The sequence below is a fragment of the Pristiophorus japonicus genome, chromosome 17, assembly GCF_044704955.1.
Source record: "Pristiophorus japonicus isolate sPriJap1 chromosome 17, sPriJap1.hap1, whole genome shotgun sequence".
Lineage (NCBI taxonomy): Eukaryota > Metazoa > Chordata > Chondrichthyes > Pristiophoridae > Pristiophorus > Pristiophorus japonicus.
In genome coordinates, this window is record NC_091993.1 from 101,952,821 (window position 1) to 101,977,152 (window position 24,332).

The 24,332-nt window shown below is 38.7% G+C and overlaps 1 protein-coding gene across 1 annotated transcript in view; it reads left to right on the forward strand.

The window, feature by feature from the left end:
* kif21b (kinesin family member 21B) overlaps positions 1 to 20,240 on the forward strand; it is a 175,429-nt gene extending 155,189 nt beyond the window's left edge. The window contains exons 28-34 of the mRNA XM_070859421.1: positions 5,680 to 5,816; positions 8,212 to 8,392; positions 11,318 to 11,482; positions 12,471 to 12,588; positions 13,132 to 13,302; positions 14,322 to 14,521; positions 19,911 to 20,240. Of these exons, the coding sequence (XP_070715522.1) occupies positions 5,680 to 5,816; positions 8,212 to 8,392; positions 11,318 to 11,482; positions 12,471 to 12,588; positions 13,132 to 13,302; positions 14,322 to 14,521; positions 19,911 to 20,007 (1,069 nt within the window). The 3' untranslated portion in view covers positions 20,008 to 20,240. The remainder of the gene's footprint in view (positions 1 to 5,679; positions 5,817 to 8,211; positions 8,393 to 11,317; positions 11,483 to 12,470; positions 12,589 to 13,131; positions 13,303 to 14,321; positions 14,522 to 19,910) is intronic.
* Positions 20,241 to 24,332: the final 4,092 nt, after the last annotated feature.

Here is a 24,332-nt window from a genome sequence, read left to right on the forward strand (position 1 = left end):
ACAACTTTAGTCCTTTCTTACTTTACTGCTTTTTTAATGAAGCACTCTAATGTAAGGATGGTTTCATTTCTCAGTCTGGTTTTTGGTTTATGTGTCTTTTGGTTGGGCTGATTTGCATGCACCTTTCATTTGGCTTTGAGTCAGTACTTTTATGTATCTGGTTTACATAAACAGATAGTCAAAATAGCAATCACCTGTCAATATTTAAGTTGGATCACCTGGTGTTCGTAACTTTTCATTGGAATGACTAACATGGATGAATGGAATGATTGGATCCAGGGTAAAAGGTTTAAATAACTGTGTAATGAAATAAAATTTTGGTTCTATGGATTCGCTCACAGGATTAGTATCGATGGTTTCAAATTCAAAATGGAGGTAAGGATGTAAAAGCCATTGCTGCAATTGTTCAAAAATATGTTTTTCCAGATGACGCATATCAACACCACTGCTGTTTATTGATTTAGTTCTTGAATATTGTAGATGCAGCCTCCATATAAACAAATCTTGCAACTCTGTATTACCATCAGACTACATATCAATTTATATACAAACCGAATGGAAATGAGCCATTTTAAAATTTTAACGAGCTGATTTGTTCATCATGACTAACTGTTTTAGATTTACTGTTGTTAAGCACAGATAGCTACTCATAATTTAAAAAGAAAATATAGTTCACAATTCCTGTGCTAAATTTTGGACTGCAGTAGATATTCGCGAGTTCAACATCCCTGGGCACTTTCACAAGTGGATTATATGTCCCCTACAATCAGAAGTTTTCCTTTATGGTTCAATATCTAGTTATATGATAGCATGATCTCGGGGCTGTAGCAATAAGACCCATCATTGTGTGTACTGAATTCCATGATCCTGCAGGTGTCCCATCTTCATTTTCCCAATCTTCCCCAGACTGATGAGCACTCTAGTGAGATGAGGCCTATTATAAATCTGTAAACTGGCTTATTTGACATGAAATGCACAATTGAACAAAATAATGTTTTTACAGTGAGCTTTATTTATTTTCTGTTGGTCCTCGTGACATCAAAAATAATAAATTAAGCAAAATTTGCACATGATATCGGACTATCCCACTCGAACAGTCAGTATTGTCATGGATTAATCAAGGACCGTCACTATGGATTTGTTCAGGGAAGGTTGTGTCTGACTAACTTGATTTCATTTTTTGAGGAGGCAGGAAAGAAGTTTGATGAGGGTAACGTGTTTAATGTAATCTACATGTATTTTTGCAAGGCTTTTGACAAGTTCCCACAAGACAGATGGGTCAGAAAAGTAAAAGCCACTTACCCTTATATCCCATGGGCAAGTTGGATCCAAAATTGGCTCAGTGGCAGGAAGCAAAGGGTAATAGGGGATGGGTGTTTTTGTGACTGGAAGGCTGTTTTCAGTGGGGTTCTGCAGGTCTCTCAGCACTAGGTCACATGCTTTTTGTGCTGTATATCAATGCTTTAGCCTTCAGTGTAGGGGACATGATTAAGAAGTTTACAGATGATACAAAAAATGGCCGTGTGGTTGATGGTGCAGAAGAAAGTAATAGACTGCAGGAAGATAGCAATGGACTGGTCAGGTGGGCAGAAAAGTTCCAATTGAATTAAATCCGGAGAAGTGTGAGGTAATGCATTTAGGGAGGGCTAAAGAGGCAAGGGAATACACAGTAAACGGTAGGATACTGGGAAGTGTAGAGGAACAGGGGGACCGTGGAGTACACGTCCACAGATCCCTGAAGCTAGCAGGACAGATAGATAAGGTGGTTAAGAAGGCATACAGGAGGCTTTCCTTTATTAGCTGAGGAATAGAGTACAAAGCGAGGTTATAATTGAACTGTATAAAACAGTAGTTAGGCCACAGCTAGAGTACTGCGTGCAGTTCTAATCACCACATTACAAGAAAGATGTGAATGCACTAAAGAAGATAAAGAGGAAATTTACGAGGATGTTGTCAGAACTGGAGAATTTTAGCTTTGAGGAAAAGATTGGATAAGCTGGGGTTGTTTTCTTTGGAGCAGAGGAGGCTGAGGGGAGACTTGATTGAAATGTATAAAATTATGCGTGGCCTAGGAAGAACCCATTTCCCTGAGCAGAGAGGTCAATAAGCAGGGGGCATGGATGGAAAGTAATTGCTGGAAGGATTAGAGGGGAGTTGATGAGAAATTCTTTCACCCAGAGGGTGGTGGGGGTCTGGAACTCACTGCCTGAAAGGGTGGTGGAGGCAGAAACCCTCATCACATTTAAAAAGTACCTGGATATGCACTTGAAGTGCTGTAACCTACAAGGCTACGGACCTAGAGCTGGAAACTGGGATTAGGCTGGATAGCTCTTTTTCGGTTGGTACGGACACGATGGGCTGAGTGCCCTCCTTCTGTGCCATAGATTTCTATGATTCTATTCTGATTGATTGGCAGTGGTGCAGAAACAAATTGTTTTCTGGTTCACTCGCGCTGTTTCCAGGTGAAACCTGCTGCATTCTGGCCTTTCCCACAGCGAGAGGGCAAGCCAAAAGATTAAGCTTCTTTCTGCACTGTGTTGAAGATTCATTTGTAGAGCTGCCAGTGAAAACTCACGCCTCGAATCAGAAATTTCTCCCCATGTGGATACTGCGGCAACCAGGTTGTCTGATTAGCAAAGCACTGGCACCTCTGAATGGAAGCCAATCCAACAATAGAGATGCGAATGTCACATAAACCACATTGTCTCAAACTAATTTGATATGTGAGAAAAACAATTCTGTTAACCCTTTTGTTTGCTTCTCTAGCTAATGAACCTAATCAGCATCTCAGATAGATTATGGATTTTTGCAAGCTAGTCTTAGATCAGGTCAGCCATGATCTTATTAAATGGCGGAGCAGGCTTGAAGGGCCAAATGGCCTACTGCTCCTATTTCTTATGTTCTTATGGACCAAATTTAACTTTAAAGCAACGTCATCACGTTAATTAACCTGAAATTCCTTTTAGGCCAAATAGGAAAAATTCTCAAAATGTGGCACTTGGCAATTCGCTTAAGAGGTGGTTATTTTTTTTAACACACCTTTTTTGGAAGCTATGTGACCTCTTCAAAGGTTCCAGATAGACTCTCTAATTTGAAAAATACAGGGCGATAAATACCTTTATAATATAGAACTCTCCCTAGTGGACTACTGTGGTAATGCAACTCCTGATGCATAATAATAAAAGAATCATGTGACATGGTCACATGACAAGTTCCTTCTCCTGCTACTTCTATAGTGACATTACAAAATCTAATGAAAATCCATTGCAAAGACATATGCATATGCATGTTTGTGATGTTGTGAAGATTAAATCACAGTAGTGACTGGGATTCAGTGATTTTGGCACTGTGTTTTGGGCAGGAAGCCAGTGATGCGGCTCCGAGCCAGGGGACCCGAGGCTAGCCTGAAATTGGGCCTCAGCCTTCATTAATATAAATTGGGGAAGCTGTCAGTGCCTCCATTTGGAGAAATGAAAAGTCCTGGGCAGGGCTGTGGAGCAGCAAACGAGGTGAGGAGAGGGGAGAGTTGGGGGTAATGGGGAGTACTGTAGAGACGGCAGGGCCCTCCTGCTACTCCTGGCTCTACAGAGATGATTTTTTTTAAAGGTTTTTTTGAAAAAAAATTATTCACCTTTTGGTGACGGCTGCTGCTTAAGCTACAGCGACTGCTTAGGCTACAGTGACTGCTGAAGAATCCTGAATGGAGTGGACTCTGCTCAGTCCAAACACATTTTTGACAGAGGGTGAAAACAGCCGTTGAGTTCCCCACACAGGCCTGTGTTTTAGGTGTTCACCCAATATTAGCTTGGGTGTCTTTCAGGTGAACATTGGTCCCCAAAATTGTGCCACTGTACTCGAGTTTTACAATGAGGATTATAGAGGCTGGTGGATGGGTGGCCATCCAGGATGCTGGAATAGTCGAATCTGTAGGTGATTAAGACATGGACCTTGGGAGTTTCATCAGAGGATGGGCGGAGATGGTCTTTATGAAGGAGAGGATATGGGTTGGAAGTTCAGCTTGGGGTCGGAATTAGCATATATCTGTGATGGATTTGCGTTAGATTTTGTAATGTATCTATAGAAATAGCAGGAGAAGAATTGTTGTAATTTTGATAATCAGAGCACCCGTGCTTTATTCAAGTTAATATAGACCAAGAATATATTTCAAATATCTCGCCCTTGGTAAATAGTATCCTCTTTAATTCATTGGAATTTTTAACCTCCACTCAGTTAATAACATGGCCTATAAATTTGGCCGCACAGTGCCGGTTATTCGGGTGCTAATCGGCCTAATGAGTCTCAAATATAGTGGACAGGAAGCGTGTGCACATTTCCGGCTGGATGTGCGCAGCCTGCCATAGGTAATAGGCACTGCAGCCACAGTGCACCGATGGTGGAGGTTTAAGGCGGTAGATGGGCTGGCAATCAATCAGACTGCTTTGTCTTGGACGGTGTCGAGCTTCGAGTGTTCTTGCAGCTGCACTTATCAGGCATGTGGAGTGTATTCTATCACACTCCTGACTTATGCCTTGACGTTAGTTTGAAAGGCTTTGGGGAGTCAATTGATGAGACTGATGCATACCCAGCCTCTGACCTGCTCTAGTAGCCATGGCATTGATGTGGCTGGTCCAGTCGAGCTTCTGGTCAATGGTAATCCCCCCAGGATGTTGATGGTGGGGGATTCGGTGGTGGTGATCCCATTGAATGTCAAGCGAGATGGATGGACTTTCTCTTATTGAAGATGGACATTGCCGGATACTGTATCGTGCAAATGTTGTTTGCTATTTCTCAGCCCAAGCCTGGATGTTGTCCCGGTCTTGCTGCATGCAAGATAACCTTGTGATCGTTGTGCTGTCACAATGGTTTTAGATGGGGTATTCCAAGATGTTGACCGGCAATAACGAAGGAACAGCGATATATTACCAAGTCAGGATTATGTGCAAGTTGGAAACATGGAGATGATGGTGTTCTGATGATATTGATGCTCTTGTGCTTCACAGTGATGAAGGTCACAGGGAAGGGAGGTACTGTGTGATGAAAATCTCCATAAAATGACAAGTCATTGGCAAGCACTAAAGTTGCATAGTCTCTGAGAGAATCTTCATTTTTGGCACTTAATACTTATGTCATTGATTTGGTTGGCAAACTGTGACAAAAATGAAAATCAATAACATTACATGCATGTTGTTTACTGTTGCATGATTTTTATCTGGCAAATATGATTGCTTTTTAAAAAATGCAACATTTTCTATTGCAACAAAATCTTAATTTAAAGGAGAGGGGGAGCGAATAATGGACACAGAGGGAGAGAGATAGAGAAAAGGAAAATTGATCATCATTACTTTCTGTGAATAGTTTGTGTTTTGTGTTTGTGTGTTTCTAAATATTGTAAAATGCCCAAACATCATATTTGAATAGGATTTATCAGACTGATGATGTTGCATATGTGCAGTAGTTCAGGCCTGGAATATTGGTGTGTGAGTGGGTGACCAACATCACATTGTTCTCTTAATTTATTTTTGGAAATTGAAGGTAGTATAGGTTTTTCATTGAAATCACCACGTGTGCATTTTTTTCTTCTCATTACTAGAAGCCATTTCCAAATAAACCAATCACTGTCTTGAGAACAGCGCTTACATTCAAGGGAGTTTGTTAACGCATCATCTGTTCTTTTATCAGGGGTGTGATTAATCCAGTTGGTGGTGCCAAGGGCAGCAGGACTGCCCCACTCCAATGCATTTCTGTTGCTGAAGGGCACTCTAAACCTGTGCTGTGTCTAGATGCAACTAATGACCTACTATTCACAGGCTCAAAAGGTAAGAACTTAATGAGGGGAGGGGAGAGGGGAAGGCAGAGGCTGGGTGGTACAGCGGTATTGAAACTGGCTTTTTACCTCTGGTAGTTCGCATTCTATCTAACCTGATGCAGTGTCTGCTGGCTGGAAGGCTCTAATGTTAGATGAGTCTGGGTAGTCTCAATGGGCTGACAGAACAACACTGGAGCTCAATTAGCCATCTTGCTCAGAGAAACCACTGGGTGACTCGTGGAAAATTAAAAATGTCCTTCTTGTCCAGGAATGGACGTTCTTCAGAGATTGAGGTTGGTACACTCATTATAAAGGATGAAATTGAGTACTGTGTACAATGAGCAAGTGTGACCTTAGCTCCTTTAATTAGACTCCAGAGTGCAGGTACCTCGTGGGTGGCCTGCTTATATACTGTGCTCCCAAGGGATGCTGGGATCCCTTGGGACTCCCAACAGGTGGACTCTCTGGTGGTCAGGTGTCATGCAGGTTACAAGGGTTAAATACATAAGAGGTGAATGAATTTTCTTGAACAGAGTTAAAGGAGCTTTATTCTACATTTAACTGTTTCATTCCTGACTTGAGCACCTCATCCATGATGCTGGAATTAGGGAAAAAGTGTTCCATGTCCCATCTTCCACATTGTCTTGGTGAATTTTGTGTTTTTGTTTTATTTTTAAGTAATTTTTCCCCCCTGCGCCTTGTGTTGTCAATTACATTGAACATTGAACCAGCATAAGATTTCCTTGTAAAGGTTACGTGAAGAGAATTGTTTCTATTTAAAATAAGTTCATTATTTCAGTGACTTCGACTGATTAGAAGTCACAGTCCATGACTGAAAATTGATTGCAGAAATAGTTATATTGAAAGGAACCACCGTTCATTTGAGTGCATGAACCGTTTAGGAAGAAGATTTCCTTTGTTTGCTATTTGTAATGACATCACACTCATAACCACACTTGATCAGCTCCGCTGGGCAGGCCACATAGTTCGCATGCCAGACACGAGACTCCCAAAGCAAGTGCTCTACTCTGAGCTCCTTCATGGCAAACGAGCCAAAGGTGGGCAGCGGAAACGCTACAAGGACACCCTCAAAGCTTCCTCATAAGGCGACATCCCCACTGACGCCTGGGAATCCCTGGCCCAAGATCGCCCTTAGTGGAGGAAGTGTATCTGAGAGGGCGCTGAGCCTCAACGGCGAGAGCATGCAGAAAATAAGCGCAGGCAGCGGAAAGAGCGTGCGGCAAACCAGTCCCACCCACCCCTACCCTCAACAACTATCTGTCCCACCTGTGACAGAGTCTCGTACTGGACTGTTCAGCCACCTAAAACTCACTTCAGGAGTGGAAGCAAGTCTTCCTTGATTCCGAGGGACTGCCTATGATGATGATGATGATGAAGGGTTTATTTATGAAGTTGCTCTAAATCGCACATGGTGGAACTCTTTTACCTTTAATTGTAAAAATGATCTCTTTGGCTAGTACTATCCAGTTAAGGAGATACTAACATGTTTCAATTCATACTGGTAGCAGATACAATATTTGCAACATGGTAAAAAAACAATTCTTTCTTCAGATTTGTCACCTGCTACTCTGACATTCCATATGTCATGTACCCAGTGCTGAGCCAATGTCACTATGTAACCAGCTGGTTGAAAGTGGCTGAGATTAATTTCCTTTTCCATTTCAATTCACCATCTTGTGGACAGCTTGGCTGAGATTGAGACACCAGTGTATGAGGAGCCAGTGTGTGAGGAATTGTGAATGTTTTCCCACACTGTTGGACATCAAGTCCTGCCAGAATGTCAAACCAATAAATGTAAAAGTTTAGACAGTGAAATTATAGGTATTCTCAGCCATTTCAAAGAGGCATAATTGTGATGGAGAAAAAAATGGAGTTAAAGGATCCTCCTCTATGAACTATTAAATATTGAAAGCAAAACTTAATATAAATGGAAACACATTCTGCTTCAAAAATGATTGGCTTGAGTCAGCCCAGGAATAGACGTTTTGTGTGAACCTCTCCTATTGAGATGCAGTAAATGGCCTGTTGGGTGAAGGACTGCACGGCCTACTTATGATATTGAACTTGGGGAAGTATTCGACAAAATATCTGTTGCTAGGTTGCCTCGAACCTGCAATTTAAGAGCATAAAATCCAGTAATGTGGGACACACAAATGTGCAAATAGTTTCCTTTATTATACAAGAACATTTTTCTGTGGAAATTTAGGTGACTTTTCTTCCTTGACAACGGAGATATTTCATTCAATAATGCACTTAAAAGCAGAGGTCAATTTAAGTTTGTTTTTTTATTTATCTTAAATTTTTCTGAATAATCGTAAAAATCTCTTCTGTATTTCTGAATTTCCTGTTGTTTGTTTAGTTTTGTGCTCTGTAATTCTTTTTAGATCGTACTTGTAAAGTGTGGAATTTGGCCACGGGACAGGAAATCAGTACCCTGAAAGGGCATCCGAATAATGTCGTCTCTGTCAAGTACTGCAGTTACTCCAGCCTTGTGTTTACTGTCTCCACATCGTACATCAAAGTGTGGGACATCCGAGATACCCCCAAATGCATCAGGACACTAACGTAAGAATCTGCCCATCCTGCAGTCTAATAGAACACACCTTTCATCGTATATATGTTCAACCTCACTGATTCTAACTGAGCTTTAACTTAATAAAAATATACGAAACATGGAACAAGAGGAGCTCATTCATCTCACCTGGTGCTTCTACAGACCATGTGCATTCTGCTGGATCATAGGCTGTGTCCCACTTTGTATTTTCCTGAGTGAAAGTTCTCCGATTTCCTTTCAACACCTGAAGATCACGGAGTAAAACTCCAGAATGTCTATCTAGCTTTACCCCATTATTTAAATCTAGCTAGCTTCTTTTTGCAGATGATACTTCCTTGATCCCAGCAGCATGAAGAACATTCCTACAGCAGAGGACCTTTTGATTTGAGCATCTTGCTGAAAGGGTTTCTTTGTGTGACTATCTGCTTCTGTTCAGTATATAATTATATGTGAGACTACCTGGCACTTTGCATCTGTAAGGGACAGGAAAAAAAGTATGATTGTAGAAATACAAACTTCAAACAAATAAGGGAAGAGCTTAAACATTAACTGAGAAGAATTGTTGAAAGATAATGCAGTTGAGGAAAAATTAAATATTTAATCTTGAATATGCCAAATAAAATAAGTGTGAAGAAAACGACCATTCCCCAGAATGGATGAATAGGTAAATTAAAGTGGGAGTACGAAAGAAAAATTGAACTATAGAAAGCCAACAGAGAAATAGGAGGGAGAGAACTCTGGGAGGGGTATAGGACTAATTGAAAAGTTTATTAGATATGTAATCAAACAAAACCTTAGAGATATAGAAAACCTTAGAGATTAGTAATGATTAGAGAGGAAGTTAGAAATCTAAAATATAAAAATGGTTAACAAAGATAAAAATAGTTGAAATCTTAAATATATTTCCTAAAACTATTCAGTAACAAGCATAATTACTTATTCAAATGTTATATTCCATATTCCAAAGGATTTTGAAATCTTTGCAGCAGAGAAACTTGATAAGTCAAAAGGGACCTATGGTTAACAAACCCTATGGGCCATATTCCTTGGGTTGCTGCAGGAGCCTATGGAAAACATTGCATGGAATTGGCCATTAATGTTAAGGAATTATTGGGTGTAGTTGAGTATCCGCAGACCTGGAAGCGAGCATGCACAGTAACTCAATTTAAAAACTGCTCAAACTTCACCCAGATAATTGCTGGCTCAACAGTCTAACACAAGTAATGGGTAATTAACTTAACAAGAATCAGATAACATAAATATAGAAGTGGAAGATCTTGCTTCATGAATTTGCTTAATTTATTTGAAGACTTCATCGATACAGTAAAAAATTATGTTTATTTGGATTTTTAGTATGTTTTTGACAACATTTTACATGAAGAACTTATGAATTTAAAAATTCCACAAGAATCTACGGTGCAGCATGTAAATGGATAAGATTTTTTTTTAAAGAAATTAAGAAACCAAGAGGACTTGTGAGATTTCAGTCTGGAGGATGTGCTGGGTGGTATCCCACAAAGCTCTCTCGATTCAGAAATTGTGCCTTTGGATTGGAAAATGTCATATGTCACTCCATTATTTAAGAAAAGGAGAGATACAGACCTATAAATTTAACATCAGTTGTAGGAAACAGAGTAGGAATGAAAGGAATGTACTCTGATTGACAAGTGGTGTTCCCGAGGGATCAGTACTGGGGCCTTAGCTTTTCACCATATAGATCAATGATTTGAATGAAGGAATAGAGAAGTTATATATCCAAGTTTTCAGATGACAATAAGTTAGGAGTCACAGTAAGTTGTGCAGATGGGACAAAAATGTTGCAAAGGAACGTAGACCAATTAAGTAAGTGGGCAAAACTGGCAGATGGAGTTCAATGTGGGGAAGTGTGAGGTCATCCACTTTGGATCCAAAAAAGACAAATTAGAATATTTTCTTAATGGTGAGAAACTGGGAGCTGTGGAAGAGCAAAGGGATGGGTATCCTGGTACACAAATCACTAAAGACTAGTACACAGGTACAACAAGTAATCAAAAAGGTTAATGAAATGTTAGCCTTATCTCAAGCTGGCTTCAGTCACAAACCAATCAGCTGCTGTAAGAAAAGCAGCCATCCTGTAAAATATGTCACAAATATCACTTTCAATGTCTGACAATGTGGCAAAGTAATTAACATTGCTAATAGAATTTTTATATATATGGAGAGAATAGGAAAGTTAAGAGAGGTTATGGTAATGCTTCTCGTTTCCCCTGATCAAACTATATTTGGAGTACAATTTTCAATTCTGTTCATCATGTTAGAAAGTGTTGCAGAGAAATATAAAAAAGACTGGTTTCAAGTGTTAAGGGAAGTCAATTGAATTAGTTCATTAAGAACTAGAATTTCAATTACAACTTCTTAGCAATACTGTGCTCAAAACATAATTCAAGTGTCAGATACATTGAAGACAATGTACAGCTCCATGCAAAGAGTACCTTTCAAGATTTTGAAATAATATTTAAAATCGATTGATGTAATCAGTTTAGATATTGCCCTTCTCACTTTGCTATTCATTATCTATTTTAAAATGAAGATTATTTTAGGGAGGAGGTAGTTGAGGAGAGAATAGCAAGATCAAGCCAGTCGCTTTGCAAGGCTTCATATAATATTACTGTGTCATTTATGTGAAAATTACAAATTATTTTAACTCTATTGGGAGTGGGGAGAGAGCACGAACACATCTATTTGAATGCAGCTTGGATGTCCATTTATTACCATGTATTCCTGCTGTAATGACAGCTCACATACTTGTAATGGGATGATATTGGGTGACTAGCTTGCAGGTAGCAAGCCATTTCATGGCGTCCTCGAGGCTGAATGAAATAAAATTAAAAGATTGCAAAAAGCTAATGTGGAAGAGTTTGAAGACAAGTAACCATCTGTTTTCTTTCTATGATCAGGTCTTCTGGTCAGGTGATTTCAGGTGATGCTTGTGCTAGCACAGCCAGTCGCACTGTGAGCATTGCACAAGGTGAGCACCAGATTAATCAGATTGCACTCAACCCTGCCGGCACACTCCTCTATGCTGCTACTGGCAACTCTGTTCGGATCTGGGATCTTAAGAAGTAAGCCACCTTTCCTGAACATGATTCATTATTTTATTTTTATGTAGCATACAAGTAATTTTAACCTCTTTTAGTATATTTGATTAGCTTGGAGATTCTTTAAAAAAATGTACAACTGACATGTTTGACACTTTATTATTGAATATTCTTTGTATTAAAACTATATTTAAAAATAGTTATTTATGAAATAGTTCTTCAAAAACTGAATGCATCAGACTCGCCTCCTGATTCCCCAAAGCCTCTCCACCATCTATCAAGCACCAGTCAGGAGTGTGACGGAACACTCTCCACTTCCCTGATGGAGGCAGCTGCAACAATACTTAAGAAACTCAACATCATCCAGGACAGAGAAGTCTGTTTAATCAGCACTTCATCCACTAACCTAAACATCCACTCCCCTCCACCACTGGCATACATTGGCTGCACTGTGTACTATCTACAAGATCACTGCAGCAATTCGCCAAGGCTTCTTTGGTAGCACCTCACAAATCTGCGACTTCCACCACCTAAAAGGACATGGGCAACAAGTGAATGGGAGTACCATCACCACCAAGTTCTCCGCCAAGTCACATACCATCGTGATTTGGAGATCGTTCCTTCAATGTCGCTGTCGAAATACTAGAGCTCCCTGCCTAAAAGCATGATGGGAGCATATTCACCACACGGACTGCAGCGGTTCAAGAAGGCGGCTCACCACTCCATTCCCAAGGACAGTTAGGGATGGTCAATAAATGCCAACCTTGCTAGTACACTCACACCCTGAGAATGGATTTTTAATAACCAACAATTTCAATGGATGTTAAAACTTTAAAAAGAAGTGATTTTACTTTTTCTTAGAAATTAGCCTTGTGGTGGTACTTCAATTATTCTAATAGCTTGTATTCTTTCAGAATGGATGGTTTCCCTGGTATGCAACAGCTCGATTCTCTACACACATCACTCCCTTTGGCCAGCTCAAATACTAATTTCTCTCTTTCTCATCGCATAGAAATCAGCCTGTTGGGAAACTGATGGGCCACATTGGTCCAGTGATGTGTCTCACAGTGGAGAAAATGGCAACGAAACATGACCTGGTCATCACTGGATCCAAAGATCACTACGTGAAGGTAATGTTCTTTATGATCTAAACTCAACATTATAAGCAATCCTTCATAATGTTTGGACTATAATTTAAAATGGAGAGTAGCAATCTATCCATTCAGTGTCTGTGTCATTTTGCAACATTAAGTTACTCGTGTAATAAAAACAAACAGTATTTTATGTATATTTTTAGCACTATATTATATAGTCAAGTGTACTATGAATTATTTACCAGGTTACTAAATGGTAGGAAAGCTCGATGATAATCTGGCTTATACAGGAGCACTCCGATTGCAACTGGTGCTATATTTTTTAATCAAGTTTAACCTTATTGTAGCAGTTCATGTCACAAAAGATGCATTACCGACTGAAGCACAAAGTTGTCTCAGTGGTTATTGTGATGATCCAGCTGCAGTTTACAGATCAAACTGTTACTGGTTGTCTCAGAAATGGCCATTCAGGAAATAATGATCTTCAGAGTTTAATCTGCACTGCCGTTTGTTTCTTTTAAATTACATTCTGAACATGTTTGGATTTTAAAATATTAAAGCTATGTATTTGCTCTATAGAAGTTTGAAATTGCTAAAAGTACTCTGGGAAATGTTGGTCCCACACACAATTTTGAGCCTCCCCACTATGATGGAATCGAATCCCTGGCAATCCACGGGGACATCCTGTTCAGTGGATCGAGAGACAATGGAATTAAGAAATGGGATCTGGAGCGGCAAGAGCTATCACAGGTACAAAACTGAATCTCTGACCTCCGCTTTTGGAGCAGAATGCCTCAGATTAGTTTTATAATCGCCTTGTTGCTTTACACATTTTTCTTATGTAATAAATAGAAAAGATGTAATTGTTCTTTATCATACCGAGGAAAAACATTCCTGCAACAATATATGATTTTCCTTAGTTTATACACAACAGCTGTGGGACCCGCTCATCTTGACTCCTGCATTAATAGTACTGACACCGTCATCAAATGATAAATCATGCTGATCCTATTGTGGACTTTCAGCTAATTCTACAGTACAATACCCATTTAATAAAATTGAATATAATGGCGCAAATATAATTTCAATATGCCCATCCATATATGGGCAGACATTTTGAAGGTTACCAGTGGGACAGATGCTGTGAAGCGTGTCCCAATAGAAACATAGAAATCTACAGAACAGAAGGAGGCCATTTCGGCCCATCATCAAAGCTTCCACTGGAATTTAACTGGGACCTGTATAGCAAATAGAAAAGTCCAGCTTTCTGGTTAAAAAATATTTTCTGTTAGAATTTAATCTTCATTAGTGGTAACTTTAATAATAGTAAATTTGTTAAAATGTTGTTTTAATCTGCTGTGTAGTTTAATTTAAAGTGCCAAATAGATATTACCAAGAATATTTGAACCTGTTGCAGTTAAATTTCATCTGATTGTTTTGTTGTTAACTGATATAAGGCCGACTGTTTTTGAACACCTGAATTATTAAGCTTGGGTCAATAATTCCTTTTTCTTTAAGTTTCATGTAAAATGTTGAGGCATTATGCCATACATATGCCATTCATAGGGAAGAGAAGAAAAGCAGCAATAATGTGTCCTGAAAGATGGATTCAACACATTTTAATGCAAGACAAAAATCCATTTAAAAATAAATATTTTGTACTTAATTATCTTCAGAATTTCTAGAGAAATATTAATTTCAATGAATCATGTTTTATGACATTTTCATTCAATATCTGTATTTAATTCATGTATTTTGATTTTATTTAGCAAATTCCGAATGCTCACAAGGATTGGGTATGTGCGCTGGCATTTGTACCTGGCCGCGCTCTGTTGCTGAGCGGGTGCCGAGGGGGAATGCTCAAGGTTTGGAACATAGACAACTTTACGCCCCTGGGAGAGATCAGAGGCCATGATAGTCCCATTAATGCCATCTGCACAAACTCCAGCAGGATTTTCAGTGCTTCCAGGTATGTCATTATCACTCGTGTAGTTTTACAGTAGACAATTAAAGCAGTGGCTCTGCCAAGAAAGGACATACTTGTTTAATGAGGGGGAAAATACTACTGCGGAGTTTCAGAATGTGGACAGAATCTGAGTTCTGGTCAATGGTAGTTTGTTAAAGTGTTGTTTTAACCTGCTGTGATGTGTAATTTAAAGTGCCAAATAGATATTATTTGAACCTGTTGCAGTTAAATTTCATCTGATTGTTTTGTTGTTAAATGATACAAGGCCGACTGTTTTTGGACACCTAAATTATTAAGCTTTGGTCAACAATTCCTTTTTATTTTACGTTTCATGTAAAATGTTGAGGTGTTATGCCACACATACTCCATTCATAGGGAAGAGAAGAACAGCAGCAACAATGTATGTCTTAAAAATATGTCCTGAAAGAAGGATTCAACACATTTTACTGCAATACAAAACCGATATTTTAACTTTTAATACTCAGCGGTGTAGAAAGGAAAAAAATAAACTAGTTTAATCAAGGCTGAAAAATAAATAGATTATTCAATCCAGGTTGTTAAGAAATACACTGGTAAATTTAAATTTGCAAAACCTTAAATAAAAGAGTTTGTGCACTGCGACCTTTGTAGAAAATATAAACTGTGAAACCCCATAATGGAGGGAGGAAAGCTACATAACGTGATTGGAGAGCAGGGCAGATGCTAGGAATTTTTTACTTTTTGAATCAAAAATAAAATCATACCCCGCAAAATAACCAATTACCTGCAATATATTCAATATCTCGTACAAGACAGACGTTCTAACATGACTAAACTGCTAACACCAACTAAATGGTCAGGGGAGTTAGTCGAACTATTCCAGCAACAGTTATATAATTTGTTGGCAGTCTCCCCTGAAGATGGACTTTTTCACTAAAATGGAATTAATATTGTGATCAAATTATTTTACTGGTAAGGGGGTTTAAACTAAATTTATGTCAAGGCTTTAGTGGTGATTTGAAGGATAACTAACTTTATCACTGTGTTTGGTGAACTTTTTCTTGTTTGCAAACACCTGATCCAATTATGCAAATCATATTCACATACATTATTATCTTGTTTTCTTGTAATGCCATGACAATAATGATGCATGCTTCGCCTTCCTCCAATTACTATCAGGAGTGCCCAGCCCCTTTCTTCATGAAAAAAAAACCAGGTATTGCTCACAGATGTAATTGCCTCTCATTACGTTTGCCTCTCTTCTATTAGTTATGTAATCTTATAAGTGGAGGGAAACCTGAAGTATCTCCTACTAGTGTTGTATAATACAGTCATCATAAATTGGCATGTTGTAATCTTAAAATATTTTACTGTCCCCATCTATGGTTGGATTTCTCCAGGAGTAGCCACCATCGCAGTTTTATAATGAAGTTGATGGCAAGAAGATTGAAAGTCTCGGTTATGGGGGTGGCTCTATGGCTTAATGATTACGTGCTCCTAAATGTTGCTCCTGATTATTGAAAAAGGCTTTGTATTGCTTTGCTTGAGCCTTAACCAAACGTAGGAGTGGTTGGTGCTTTTGCTGAATGCACAGTAGGAGAGTGTAATGTATATTCTTCATGGGTTCTTTGCTTAAGAGTTCTTAGCAACACATTGCTATTAAGAACTAGTTGGTTTATTAACAAAGGTTTAACAATTACACTATATTACCAGTTCATCCACTAGGCTCACAACAGCATACCTCATCGTGGATGACCTAGACCCAACTGACTGGGGTTTTATTGAGTCTTGTGAACATCACGTGACTGGCTAAGCCACTCACAGTGTAACAGCTCTATAAACCTGTGAGCATACTCACAGGTGCATATATTACAGAGAGGACGCTCTAGTTTCCTGACATGGATATACTCTGTTTAATTGAACAAAAGTAACTGGATGATAAAAAGCAGAAACCCTTATTTGCAGTTCCTATGTCAGGCATCAATAGATCCTTGGGTCTCTTTTCTCTCTCACACCTTTCACACTTGTATTATATCTCTGTATCTCTCTTTTTCTCTTTCCTTTCTGCTGCAGCGATTGCCGGGTGAAGCTATGGAATTATGTTGCGGGCCTTACTCCTTGTTTGCCTCGACGTGTCCTTGCCATTAAGAGCCGTGCCAGTAGTATACCTTAAGCTCCTGATTTCTGCTCTGCTCCGTACCTGCCTCTTTGCTGCTCATTGGTATGGTGATTTGTCTTCTAAACCTTTCTGAATAAAAATGAAAAGACATAAAGGTCACCATTTTGAAAATTACGTCCAGCAGGTTTTTTTTGAAGCTGCAATGGCATTTTAATAACTATGGGTTTTAATTTCCTCTGGTGACCAATTTCTTCCCGTTCCCCCTAAAATTTATTTTTGAGTTATTCTAGAGCAGTTGTTTTGAGTTGGATTTAAGCACATGCTCTTTTTTTTTCTCAGCTTTTCTGGCCTCTTTTTAAGTTCTGCTTTATGACAAGAATTGTCAACTGTCAAGTTAAGAAATAAATGATATGGTGCTTAAGTTGTGGCATTGGGACACTGAACTCCCACTCAGAGGACTCAAACATAGATACTACCCACAATCTCTCTTTGACCTCTGCTGCCCACACTGGCAAATTTCTCTAATTTTTAAACCTGTATGAACATGTCATAGCAACAGAGCTATTTGGCAAGGCAGGGAATAAAACTGATGAGACGAATCCCATCTGCAGAACTGCACATCCTGGCTTGATATCTATGAAATCGTATTATTTGCCTCCTAGATGTCTCCAAAAGCTGATGGTCCCACCCGTGCATCTGAGGGAGGGAATGGGCAACTTAAGTGGAAAGACAGGGAGGGAAAGATCTCACCAAAGTTGTGTGGCTTTACAATGCACGCTTTTCACAGAAGCATGTCACATCCAAACCATAACTTAAAGTCCATGTTGAGTCGACATATCTGTCCATGTCCCTTTCAAATTGGAAAATGTTACAAAATAAAAATGCAACTCGGTTATCGTTCTTCGATCATTTTCCCTTCCATGTTTTGCTATAATCTTACCACTCCACCTGAATTTGTACATAAGTTTTGAAGTGTGGGAATAATATTACACCAAGTAAAATTTTCACACATACTTTAAATCTTTTTCCTTTTATTCCCTTTTTGTTTTATCTTCTATTATTTTTCATCCAAGCATCCTCATTGTAATTGTTTCCTCCTTGAATCCACACAATCTGTGAACAGAATCTGCAAAGGTGTGCGCTGCCTGGAACTGGAGTGTGCATTTAGTCATTTTATAACTTATTAACAGCAGATAGCTAATTGTATGAGGAGTGTAATTATATCATTAGAAAGTGGCTAAAGGTCAAAATCTTTGTGATCCCGAGGTGAAAATAAGGCATACATAGCAGTTTATTCAAATAAGTGTGTGTTTTGATTTACCAAAAATTGAAGTATACTGGTATGATAGTTATTCAAGCAGAATGTTCTATTTTTTAAGGGATCATAACAGCGTTATAAAAGCCACTTTTTCGTTTGAAATAATGCAAGCATTTGCAGGCTTTTATTTGATTCTGCCAGTGTCCTCCTTCGAATGACTTGCTACTTTTCAGCTGGACTTAATTTTAAAAATGGCTGACGAGAAGTGAGAAGCGGGGAGAATAAATTTGCCTAACTTGTGCCTCCTGTTGACCAAACATAGAATGTCACTGATTGTTATCCACGGTTTACACTAGGCTACCCTTCTAACTAAAGGATGAGTCAAAATGTGTCAAGGGAGTGAAGGGTTATGGGGAGCGGGCAGGGAGCTGAGCCCAAGATCAGATCAGCCATGATCTTATTAAATGGCTGAGCAGGCTCGAGGGGCCAAATGGCCTGCTCCTGCTCCTGTTTCTTATGATGTCTGGTCATAAGACCCCCATGAAAATGAGATAAAAGTTAGAATTTGATAACTCTCCTAAAAGGTCCATTCATTCATTAAATTTGTTCATATTTTCTTCAGAAACCACTAAGAGTTGCAACGTTATTTATTATTGTGCAATTTAATGCTGATCACAGAAAATAAAACACCGTGAAATGAGGAGAATAATTATTAAAGAAGCTTCACAGTCACAGAGAGCAACATTTTACACTGACAAATGAGAATTTGCTGTGGAGCATATCATTAAAGTTAGCCTAATAAACCTAATTTTTGTAGAAAAACATTAAAAAAGAAGGATAAAAATGCATTTGTAACTAGAAAGGAGCAAGTAGCAAATTAGATATGGATTGAGTGCGGCCATTTTCAACCAGGCTAATAGGTTTGAGTGCATCATTACAGCAGAGCATTCCACTTTAAGGGAATGAGATGGCTTGACTATCTATGAGCTAGAATTTCCCCAAAGCCCACCAGCGCCCGATTGCCACCCAAAAAACCACGAAGGCTGGGAAGATTACTGCCAGAAAACTTCCCGAAAATAAAATCCGCCCAGCAGCCTTGCACCCCCAACCTGGGTGGGAAAGTGCAATTTCGGCAAGATTGGGCAGTGCCTAAAGAAAATGGGTGAAATTTTTTTTTAAATCTATAAAAATTTACACCAGGGCTGTTGGTTGGGCCTAACACCAAAAAAAAAATAATTTTTTAAAAAACCTAACTAAAAAAATCCAGGAAACATTCCCACGACACTTTAAAATTAAATCACCCTGACAGATTTTTAAAATAAATAGTAAAAAAGCAATCACTTACCTTTTTCTTGCAGACCAATTACCTACTGCCCAGCTCCGCTGACCCTTGTGGGCGGTTTAAAAAAAAATTGACTTAGCTACGGGTCCCCGCTCAGCCAAAGATTGCGCCAGGGCGATCTGTGGACAGTGCACGTCGGCGGTTCGCTCCCCAGCATGCCTCAGCTGGGGAATTTTTCACTGACCCGGCTCTCGCCCAAAACGGCCAATACCGCCGAGAAAGAGTGCAAATTCTAGCCCATAATATATTTCTTACGATAAGCTCTTGACGACTGATCAGAACTGGATTGGGAGAGCCATAGAAATGTGCATAGTGTTCAAAGCTCCGCCAGCTCACCTGAAAATACCTTCTCGATGACAAATTTCATCGGCGGAAACTAGAAAAAGACTGTGGATGGCTTTCTTGCCTGTTTTTGTGTTTTAAAACATTTAATATATTTTGATGCCAAAAGATCTAAAATTGAAATGTATTCAATTATTTTCAAACAATATATTTCCATAGTGTAACGATACCTCACTACAAAAACAAAAGTAGGGTTTACTGTGATTTAAGATGTCAATTTTTTTGTCTCATAATACTCCTGTGAAGCGCCTTGGGACATTTTACTGCGTTAAGGTGCTATATAAATACAAGTTGTTGTTGTTGATTGATCAAAATGTGTTTTCTTAATGTATCTCTAACTTATTTTTTTCAGTGACTGCACAGTAAAAACTTGGAACTCAAAAGGATTAACAAATGGGCACATGTTGGACATTAGAGACATCAGTCAGGAATTGTCCAGCAGCATCTAACTGTGTATTTAATTCAACAAGCTATATTTGAAGAAGAATACTGAGGGTTTGGGAATGAACTGGAAGCCACATAACCTAGGTTTTCTGAGCTGAAGAAAAAAATAACTTTTCCATTGTGAACTGATGCACAGCAAGACAGGACTGACTGCAAGCAATAATTTTGCACGTATCTTATTTAAACATAATTCTCAACAGCACTAACAATGATGTCCTCGTAGCAACAAAAAATATTGAGCTGCACTCTAGCTTTGTAAATCAGACAAAAGCTTAGCGCTCTTTATGTACGTTTACGAGCAGTTATTTTTTATTCAGACAATATTACCTGCAGCTTTATACTGCTTTCATTATATTGCAAATTATTAATATACCCCACATTCCATCCTTAATTTTATCCTCCAATTCCACTTATCTTCAATTTAGCACAACCGTATAATTGGAAGAAATTAACTTCCACCAAAGAATAATGGATATATTGTATCGAGCTTTGGATGCACAAGCCCTCTGGGCAAGTCAGTAGAGCCGTCAGTGGAGAAAATGAAACATTTTGCTCTTGACTCCACCAGTTTTGACTATCAATGGTTTAGTGAACCTTTCAGAGGTTTAAAAAAAAACGATTCAAAGGTTGCATGATAATGCTGTTTTCATGTGCTGGTGTTCATTAGATATTGCAGCTCACCACTGTGATCCCTTGCGGGCATAGGTATTGACTCTAAATATTTATATGGCCAGTCTACTTAGATGTTATATACATCCTGGAAGAATAGGGCTTCAGAATAATCCTACTTATCCAAATAATGAATAAGTAGCAAACAGGGCAATATGTCTCCAAACACCTTCCCTAAAACTGTGCTTTGGATACGATGCAACATTTATCCACCACCTTCTCTGCAACATTAAAGGTAGGAAGTCAAGTTTGAGTTCTTCATTTGTCTTGGAAATACCATCCACACATCCTGTCAGAGACTGGCATCACATCAATTTAGTGGCATGAATGAGGAAAATATCCCTCAGCTGTAATGTTTATTGCCATAAGGAGTAAACCAGTGCTTAGTGCTGCTATTTCTGTTAGATACATGTGAATGCTGGACCATAACACAAATACACCTGGACAAATTGGATGCCTTCATTCATCAATGCCTTTGGAAGGTTGAGCTAAGATAGTGGAATTGAGTTTCCTGGTTTGAACTGAATAAAATAAAATAAAATAAACCAGTGCACTAAATATCAATTCTCTTTATTCACAGTGAGAACATTGAGATTCTCAGTGTTCAAATGCCTTGTATAAAGGTTTACCTTGAGATAATGCCAATAGAGACTTCATGCCGGCATCTCATGGGTTTAACAATGCCCTCCAGGATATTTTGACACATCACGGAGTCAAATCTTCAGCCATAAAACCTTGGGGACCTCGCTGATTTGAATAATATAAATTGAAATCCCAGCAATGATTGCAGGTGTAGCAACTATTACATTTTCTAATCACATATCTTCAGTATCTATCTTTATTAATGTATTTCTTCCCCTGCAGGCACACATGGCGATTACTAACCAAATGGAACTGAGCACACATGCTGCAGCTTATTTTGTATATATTTTTGAGACCTCTGGCCTTTATCACTCCTTGAATCTTAAAAGGTCCAGACTTCCTCCAAAAGCAGTTAATTCTGTGATAAAGTCAGTGTTGACATATCCTTAATACATAGCAGTCCTCTTAAAGGGGCTTGTTCAGCATGGGTTTTTGTGAGTCAAAAGTTTGTGTGCAAAGATCAAAACTCGCAGGAATCATCTTCGTAATGCTCATCATATTCGTTAACTTATTAAACAAGGATCAGGCTGCTCCAAGCTTATTGCAGTACTTTTCCTACCTCTAGCAGTTGTAGGAAAATGACTCTGCTCCTTGACTCCCCCTTTATTTCCAGTGAAGAATGCTATGTGATTAATGTTATGTTGCAATTGTTTAATTGAGCAGTTTCCTTGAGCAGTATACTTGTGCTAGATGCAGAATAAAGGCAGGATTTGTAACTACCCGCCATTTTTGAGAGAAGGATGAGGGTTTTCTTCATTAAGCAATAGATAAGCAAAACGGTCATTTTCTTTATTTTCCATATCCCATGGATCCATGATGCTGGTGCCATTGTAGCAAAATCAGTTTGTTTTTTGAAAAAAACAATTTTTTCATTATAGAAGGGGAATTTTTTGCATCACATCCTGCGGTAGGCAAAGTTCATTGATAACCCTTCCCTGGTGGTTTTTCATAATAAATTGATCCAAACATATAAAAACCAGAACAGAACATTTTAACTTAAACGAGAAGGTTTTCAGTTGGTTGGAACCAAAACAATTTCCTTGCCACAACTCTGAAGAGACATGGCAAAACACCTCCTCCATTTGGCCCTCAAGCTGTTTGGGGCAACTGTAATTTAAGGTGGCAGCAACTTTGCTTCGTTGGACAGAACTGTCTATAAATTATTTCATGTTTACAATTTTAAGTGTTCTGGAACTCTCTTTAAACAGTACGCCATTGTAATATAATATTTAGACTGCAGTACTGTGCCAATTACAAAATACCGAGCCATTTGAAAGGAGTTGGCCACTTAAATATGTCTGACTTGAATATTTGTTGTCTGTCATTGGGTTAAATCTTAGAATTCAGTAGGTTTAGAATTGCCCGCAAATAAAAATGTAGCTTAATACTTTGTGATGACACACTGGTATTTTGCAAATTGAAAACATGTAATATTTTACTGCAATACAGCAGTGTTTATATTTATCGAAACAAAAGTAAAACTGGGGCCAACAATAGATGTAAAAAATGCCCATAAATAAGTCTCTTGCCGCCTACGCATATCAGTATCAGTACCATTCCTCTTTGAATTCTCCTGGTGCTCTTTATACACATATCTCCAATATGTGCAGTGTTGCAGTATACTACTTGAATTGACATCAAACCTATGGCAACTCAGTGCTATTTGGGGAGGAGGGAGGAGGGGAAGGTTAGATCAGTGGATTTAGACACATCAGTATTAGGCAAACTAATGTTGTGAATGTAACTGTTGTACTTTGGACGTTAGTTGTACACTTCTGACCGTTTCTTTTTCAGGCAGTAAATGCCTTTAGCTGTTATTGCCAAAACAACTCATAGGAACACAGTTCAAAATGTAACAAAATTATTTGGGGTGGGGGTGCGGTGGGGGTGAGAGGGCAATCCTTTGGCATCTCATTTGAGAAAACCGGAACTGTATCTCCTATAGGATTCCTAGTGAACTCAGTAGAATGTATGCTATTGGATAATCCCATGTGCCCAAGGTGTGAGAGAAATGGAATTGTTTTGATTGTGCAGGAAATAATTCATATTACTTGGAATGGCATGCATGTGAATGTGTTGGTAAAGTCATCACTTTATCAACATTCTTTACAGCTCTCAAAACTTGCAATTTCTGTGGGAAATTGAGCTTACTTTTTTAACATACGCCAGCCATTGATATTCGGCATTTTCTCTTTTGTTCTGCTGAATTGTCTATCCGAAATTTCCACATAAACCAGTGGAAATGTACACTTTAAAAAAGTGAGTAATATTCCCATGGAACAGAATGAGAGGCAGAGGTCCTGTCAGTCTTGACATGTTAGTCACACTGCAGGCAAGAGGAGTTTCTTTCCATTTTCAAAATAGTCCATAATGCTGAGCACATACTGGAAACAGTGTTCATCTTAATGCTACTGTAAAGATAAAAAGTGCCTTTATAATTCCACTGTTTAGCCTGTACATTCTGTAAAAAAATGTTTCGATATGATGTACGACCTTTTAGAAATGAAAGATGTATAAACTGTAACAAATGTAAAAAGATTTATTTAAGATGTTGCATAATTGTTGAATGTAAATACTGTTGAAATAAAAAGTGTTAAATGACAGCGACAAATTCTTTTTGTGGTGTTACTTAAGAACTCACCAGTCACATATACAGCAAATATCTAATAGGGTTGTAATTTAACTTCACACAAGAGATGCACTTTATTTAACCAATTATCAGCAATTAGTATTTTTGTTTTAAAAAGCAACAGAAGTAAATTGGATTCTACACACAATTTATGATCACTTTCAAATGTCTAATCTGGCTGGGATGGGACATAAAATACTTAGGTAACTTTATAAAATATTTGGGCGGGGGGGGAATTGCGGTCAGAGGCTTCCTTCAGATGATTGCCTCCGACCCGAAATTTTTTTACGGAAATAGCTGATGGTCCCGGAGGAACGTAGGATTGCGGTCGGAGGCCTAGTTTCGCAGTCCAGCGTACGAGAACATGTCTTCCAGGTACGTATTTGTATC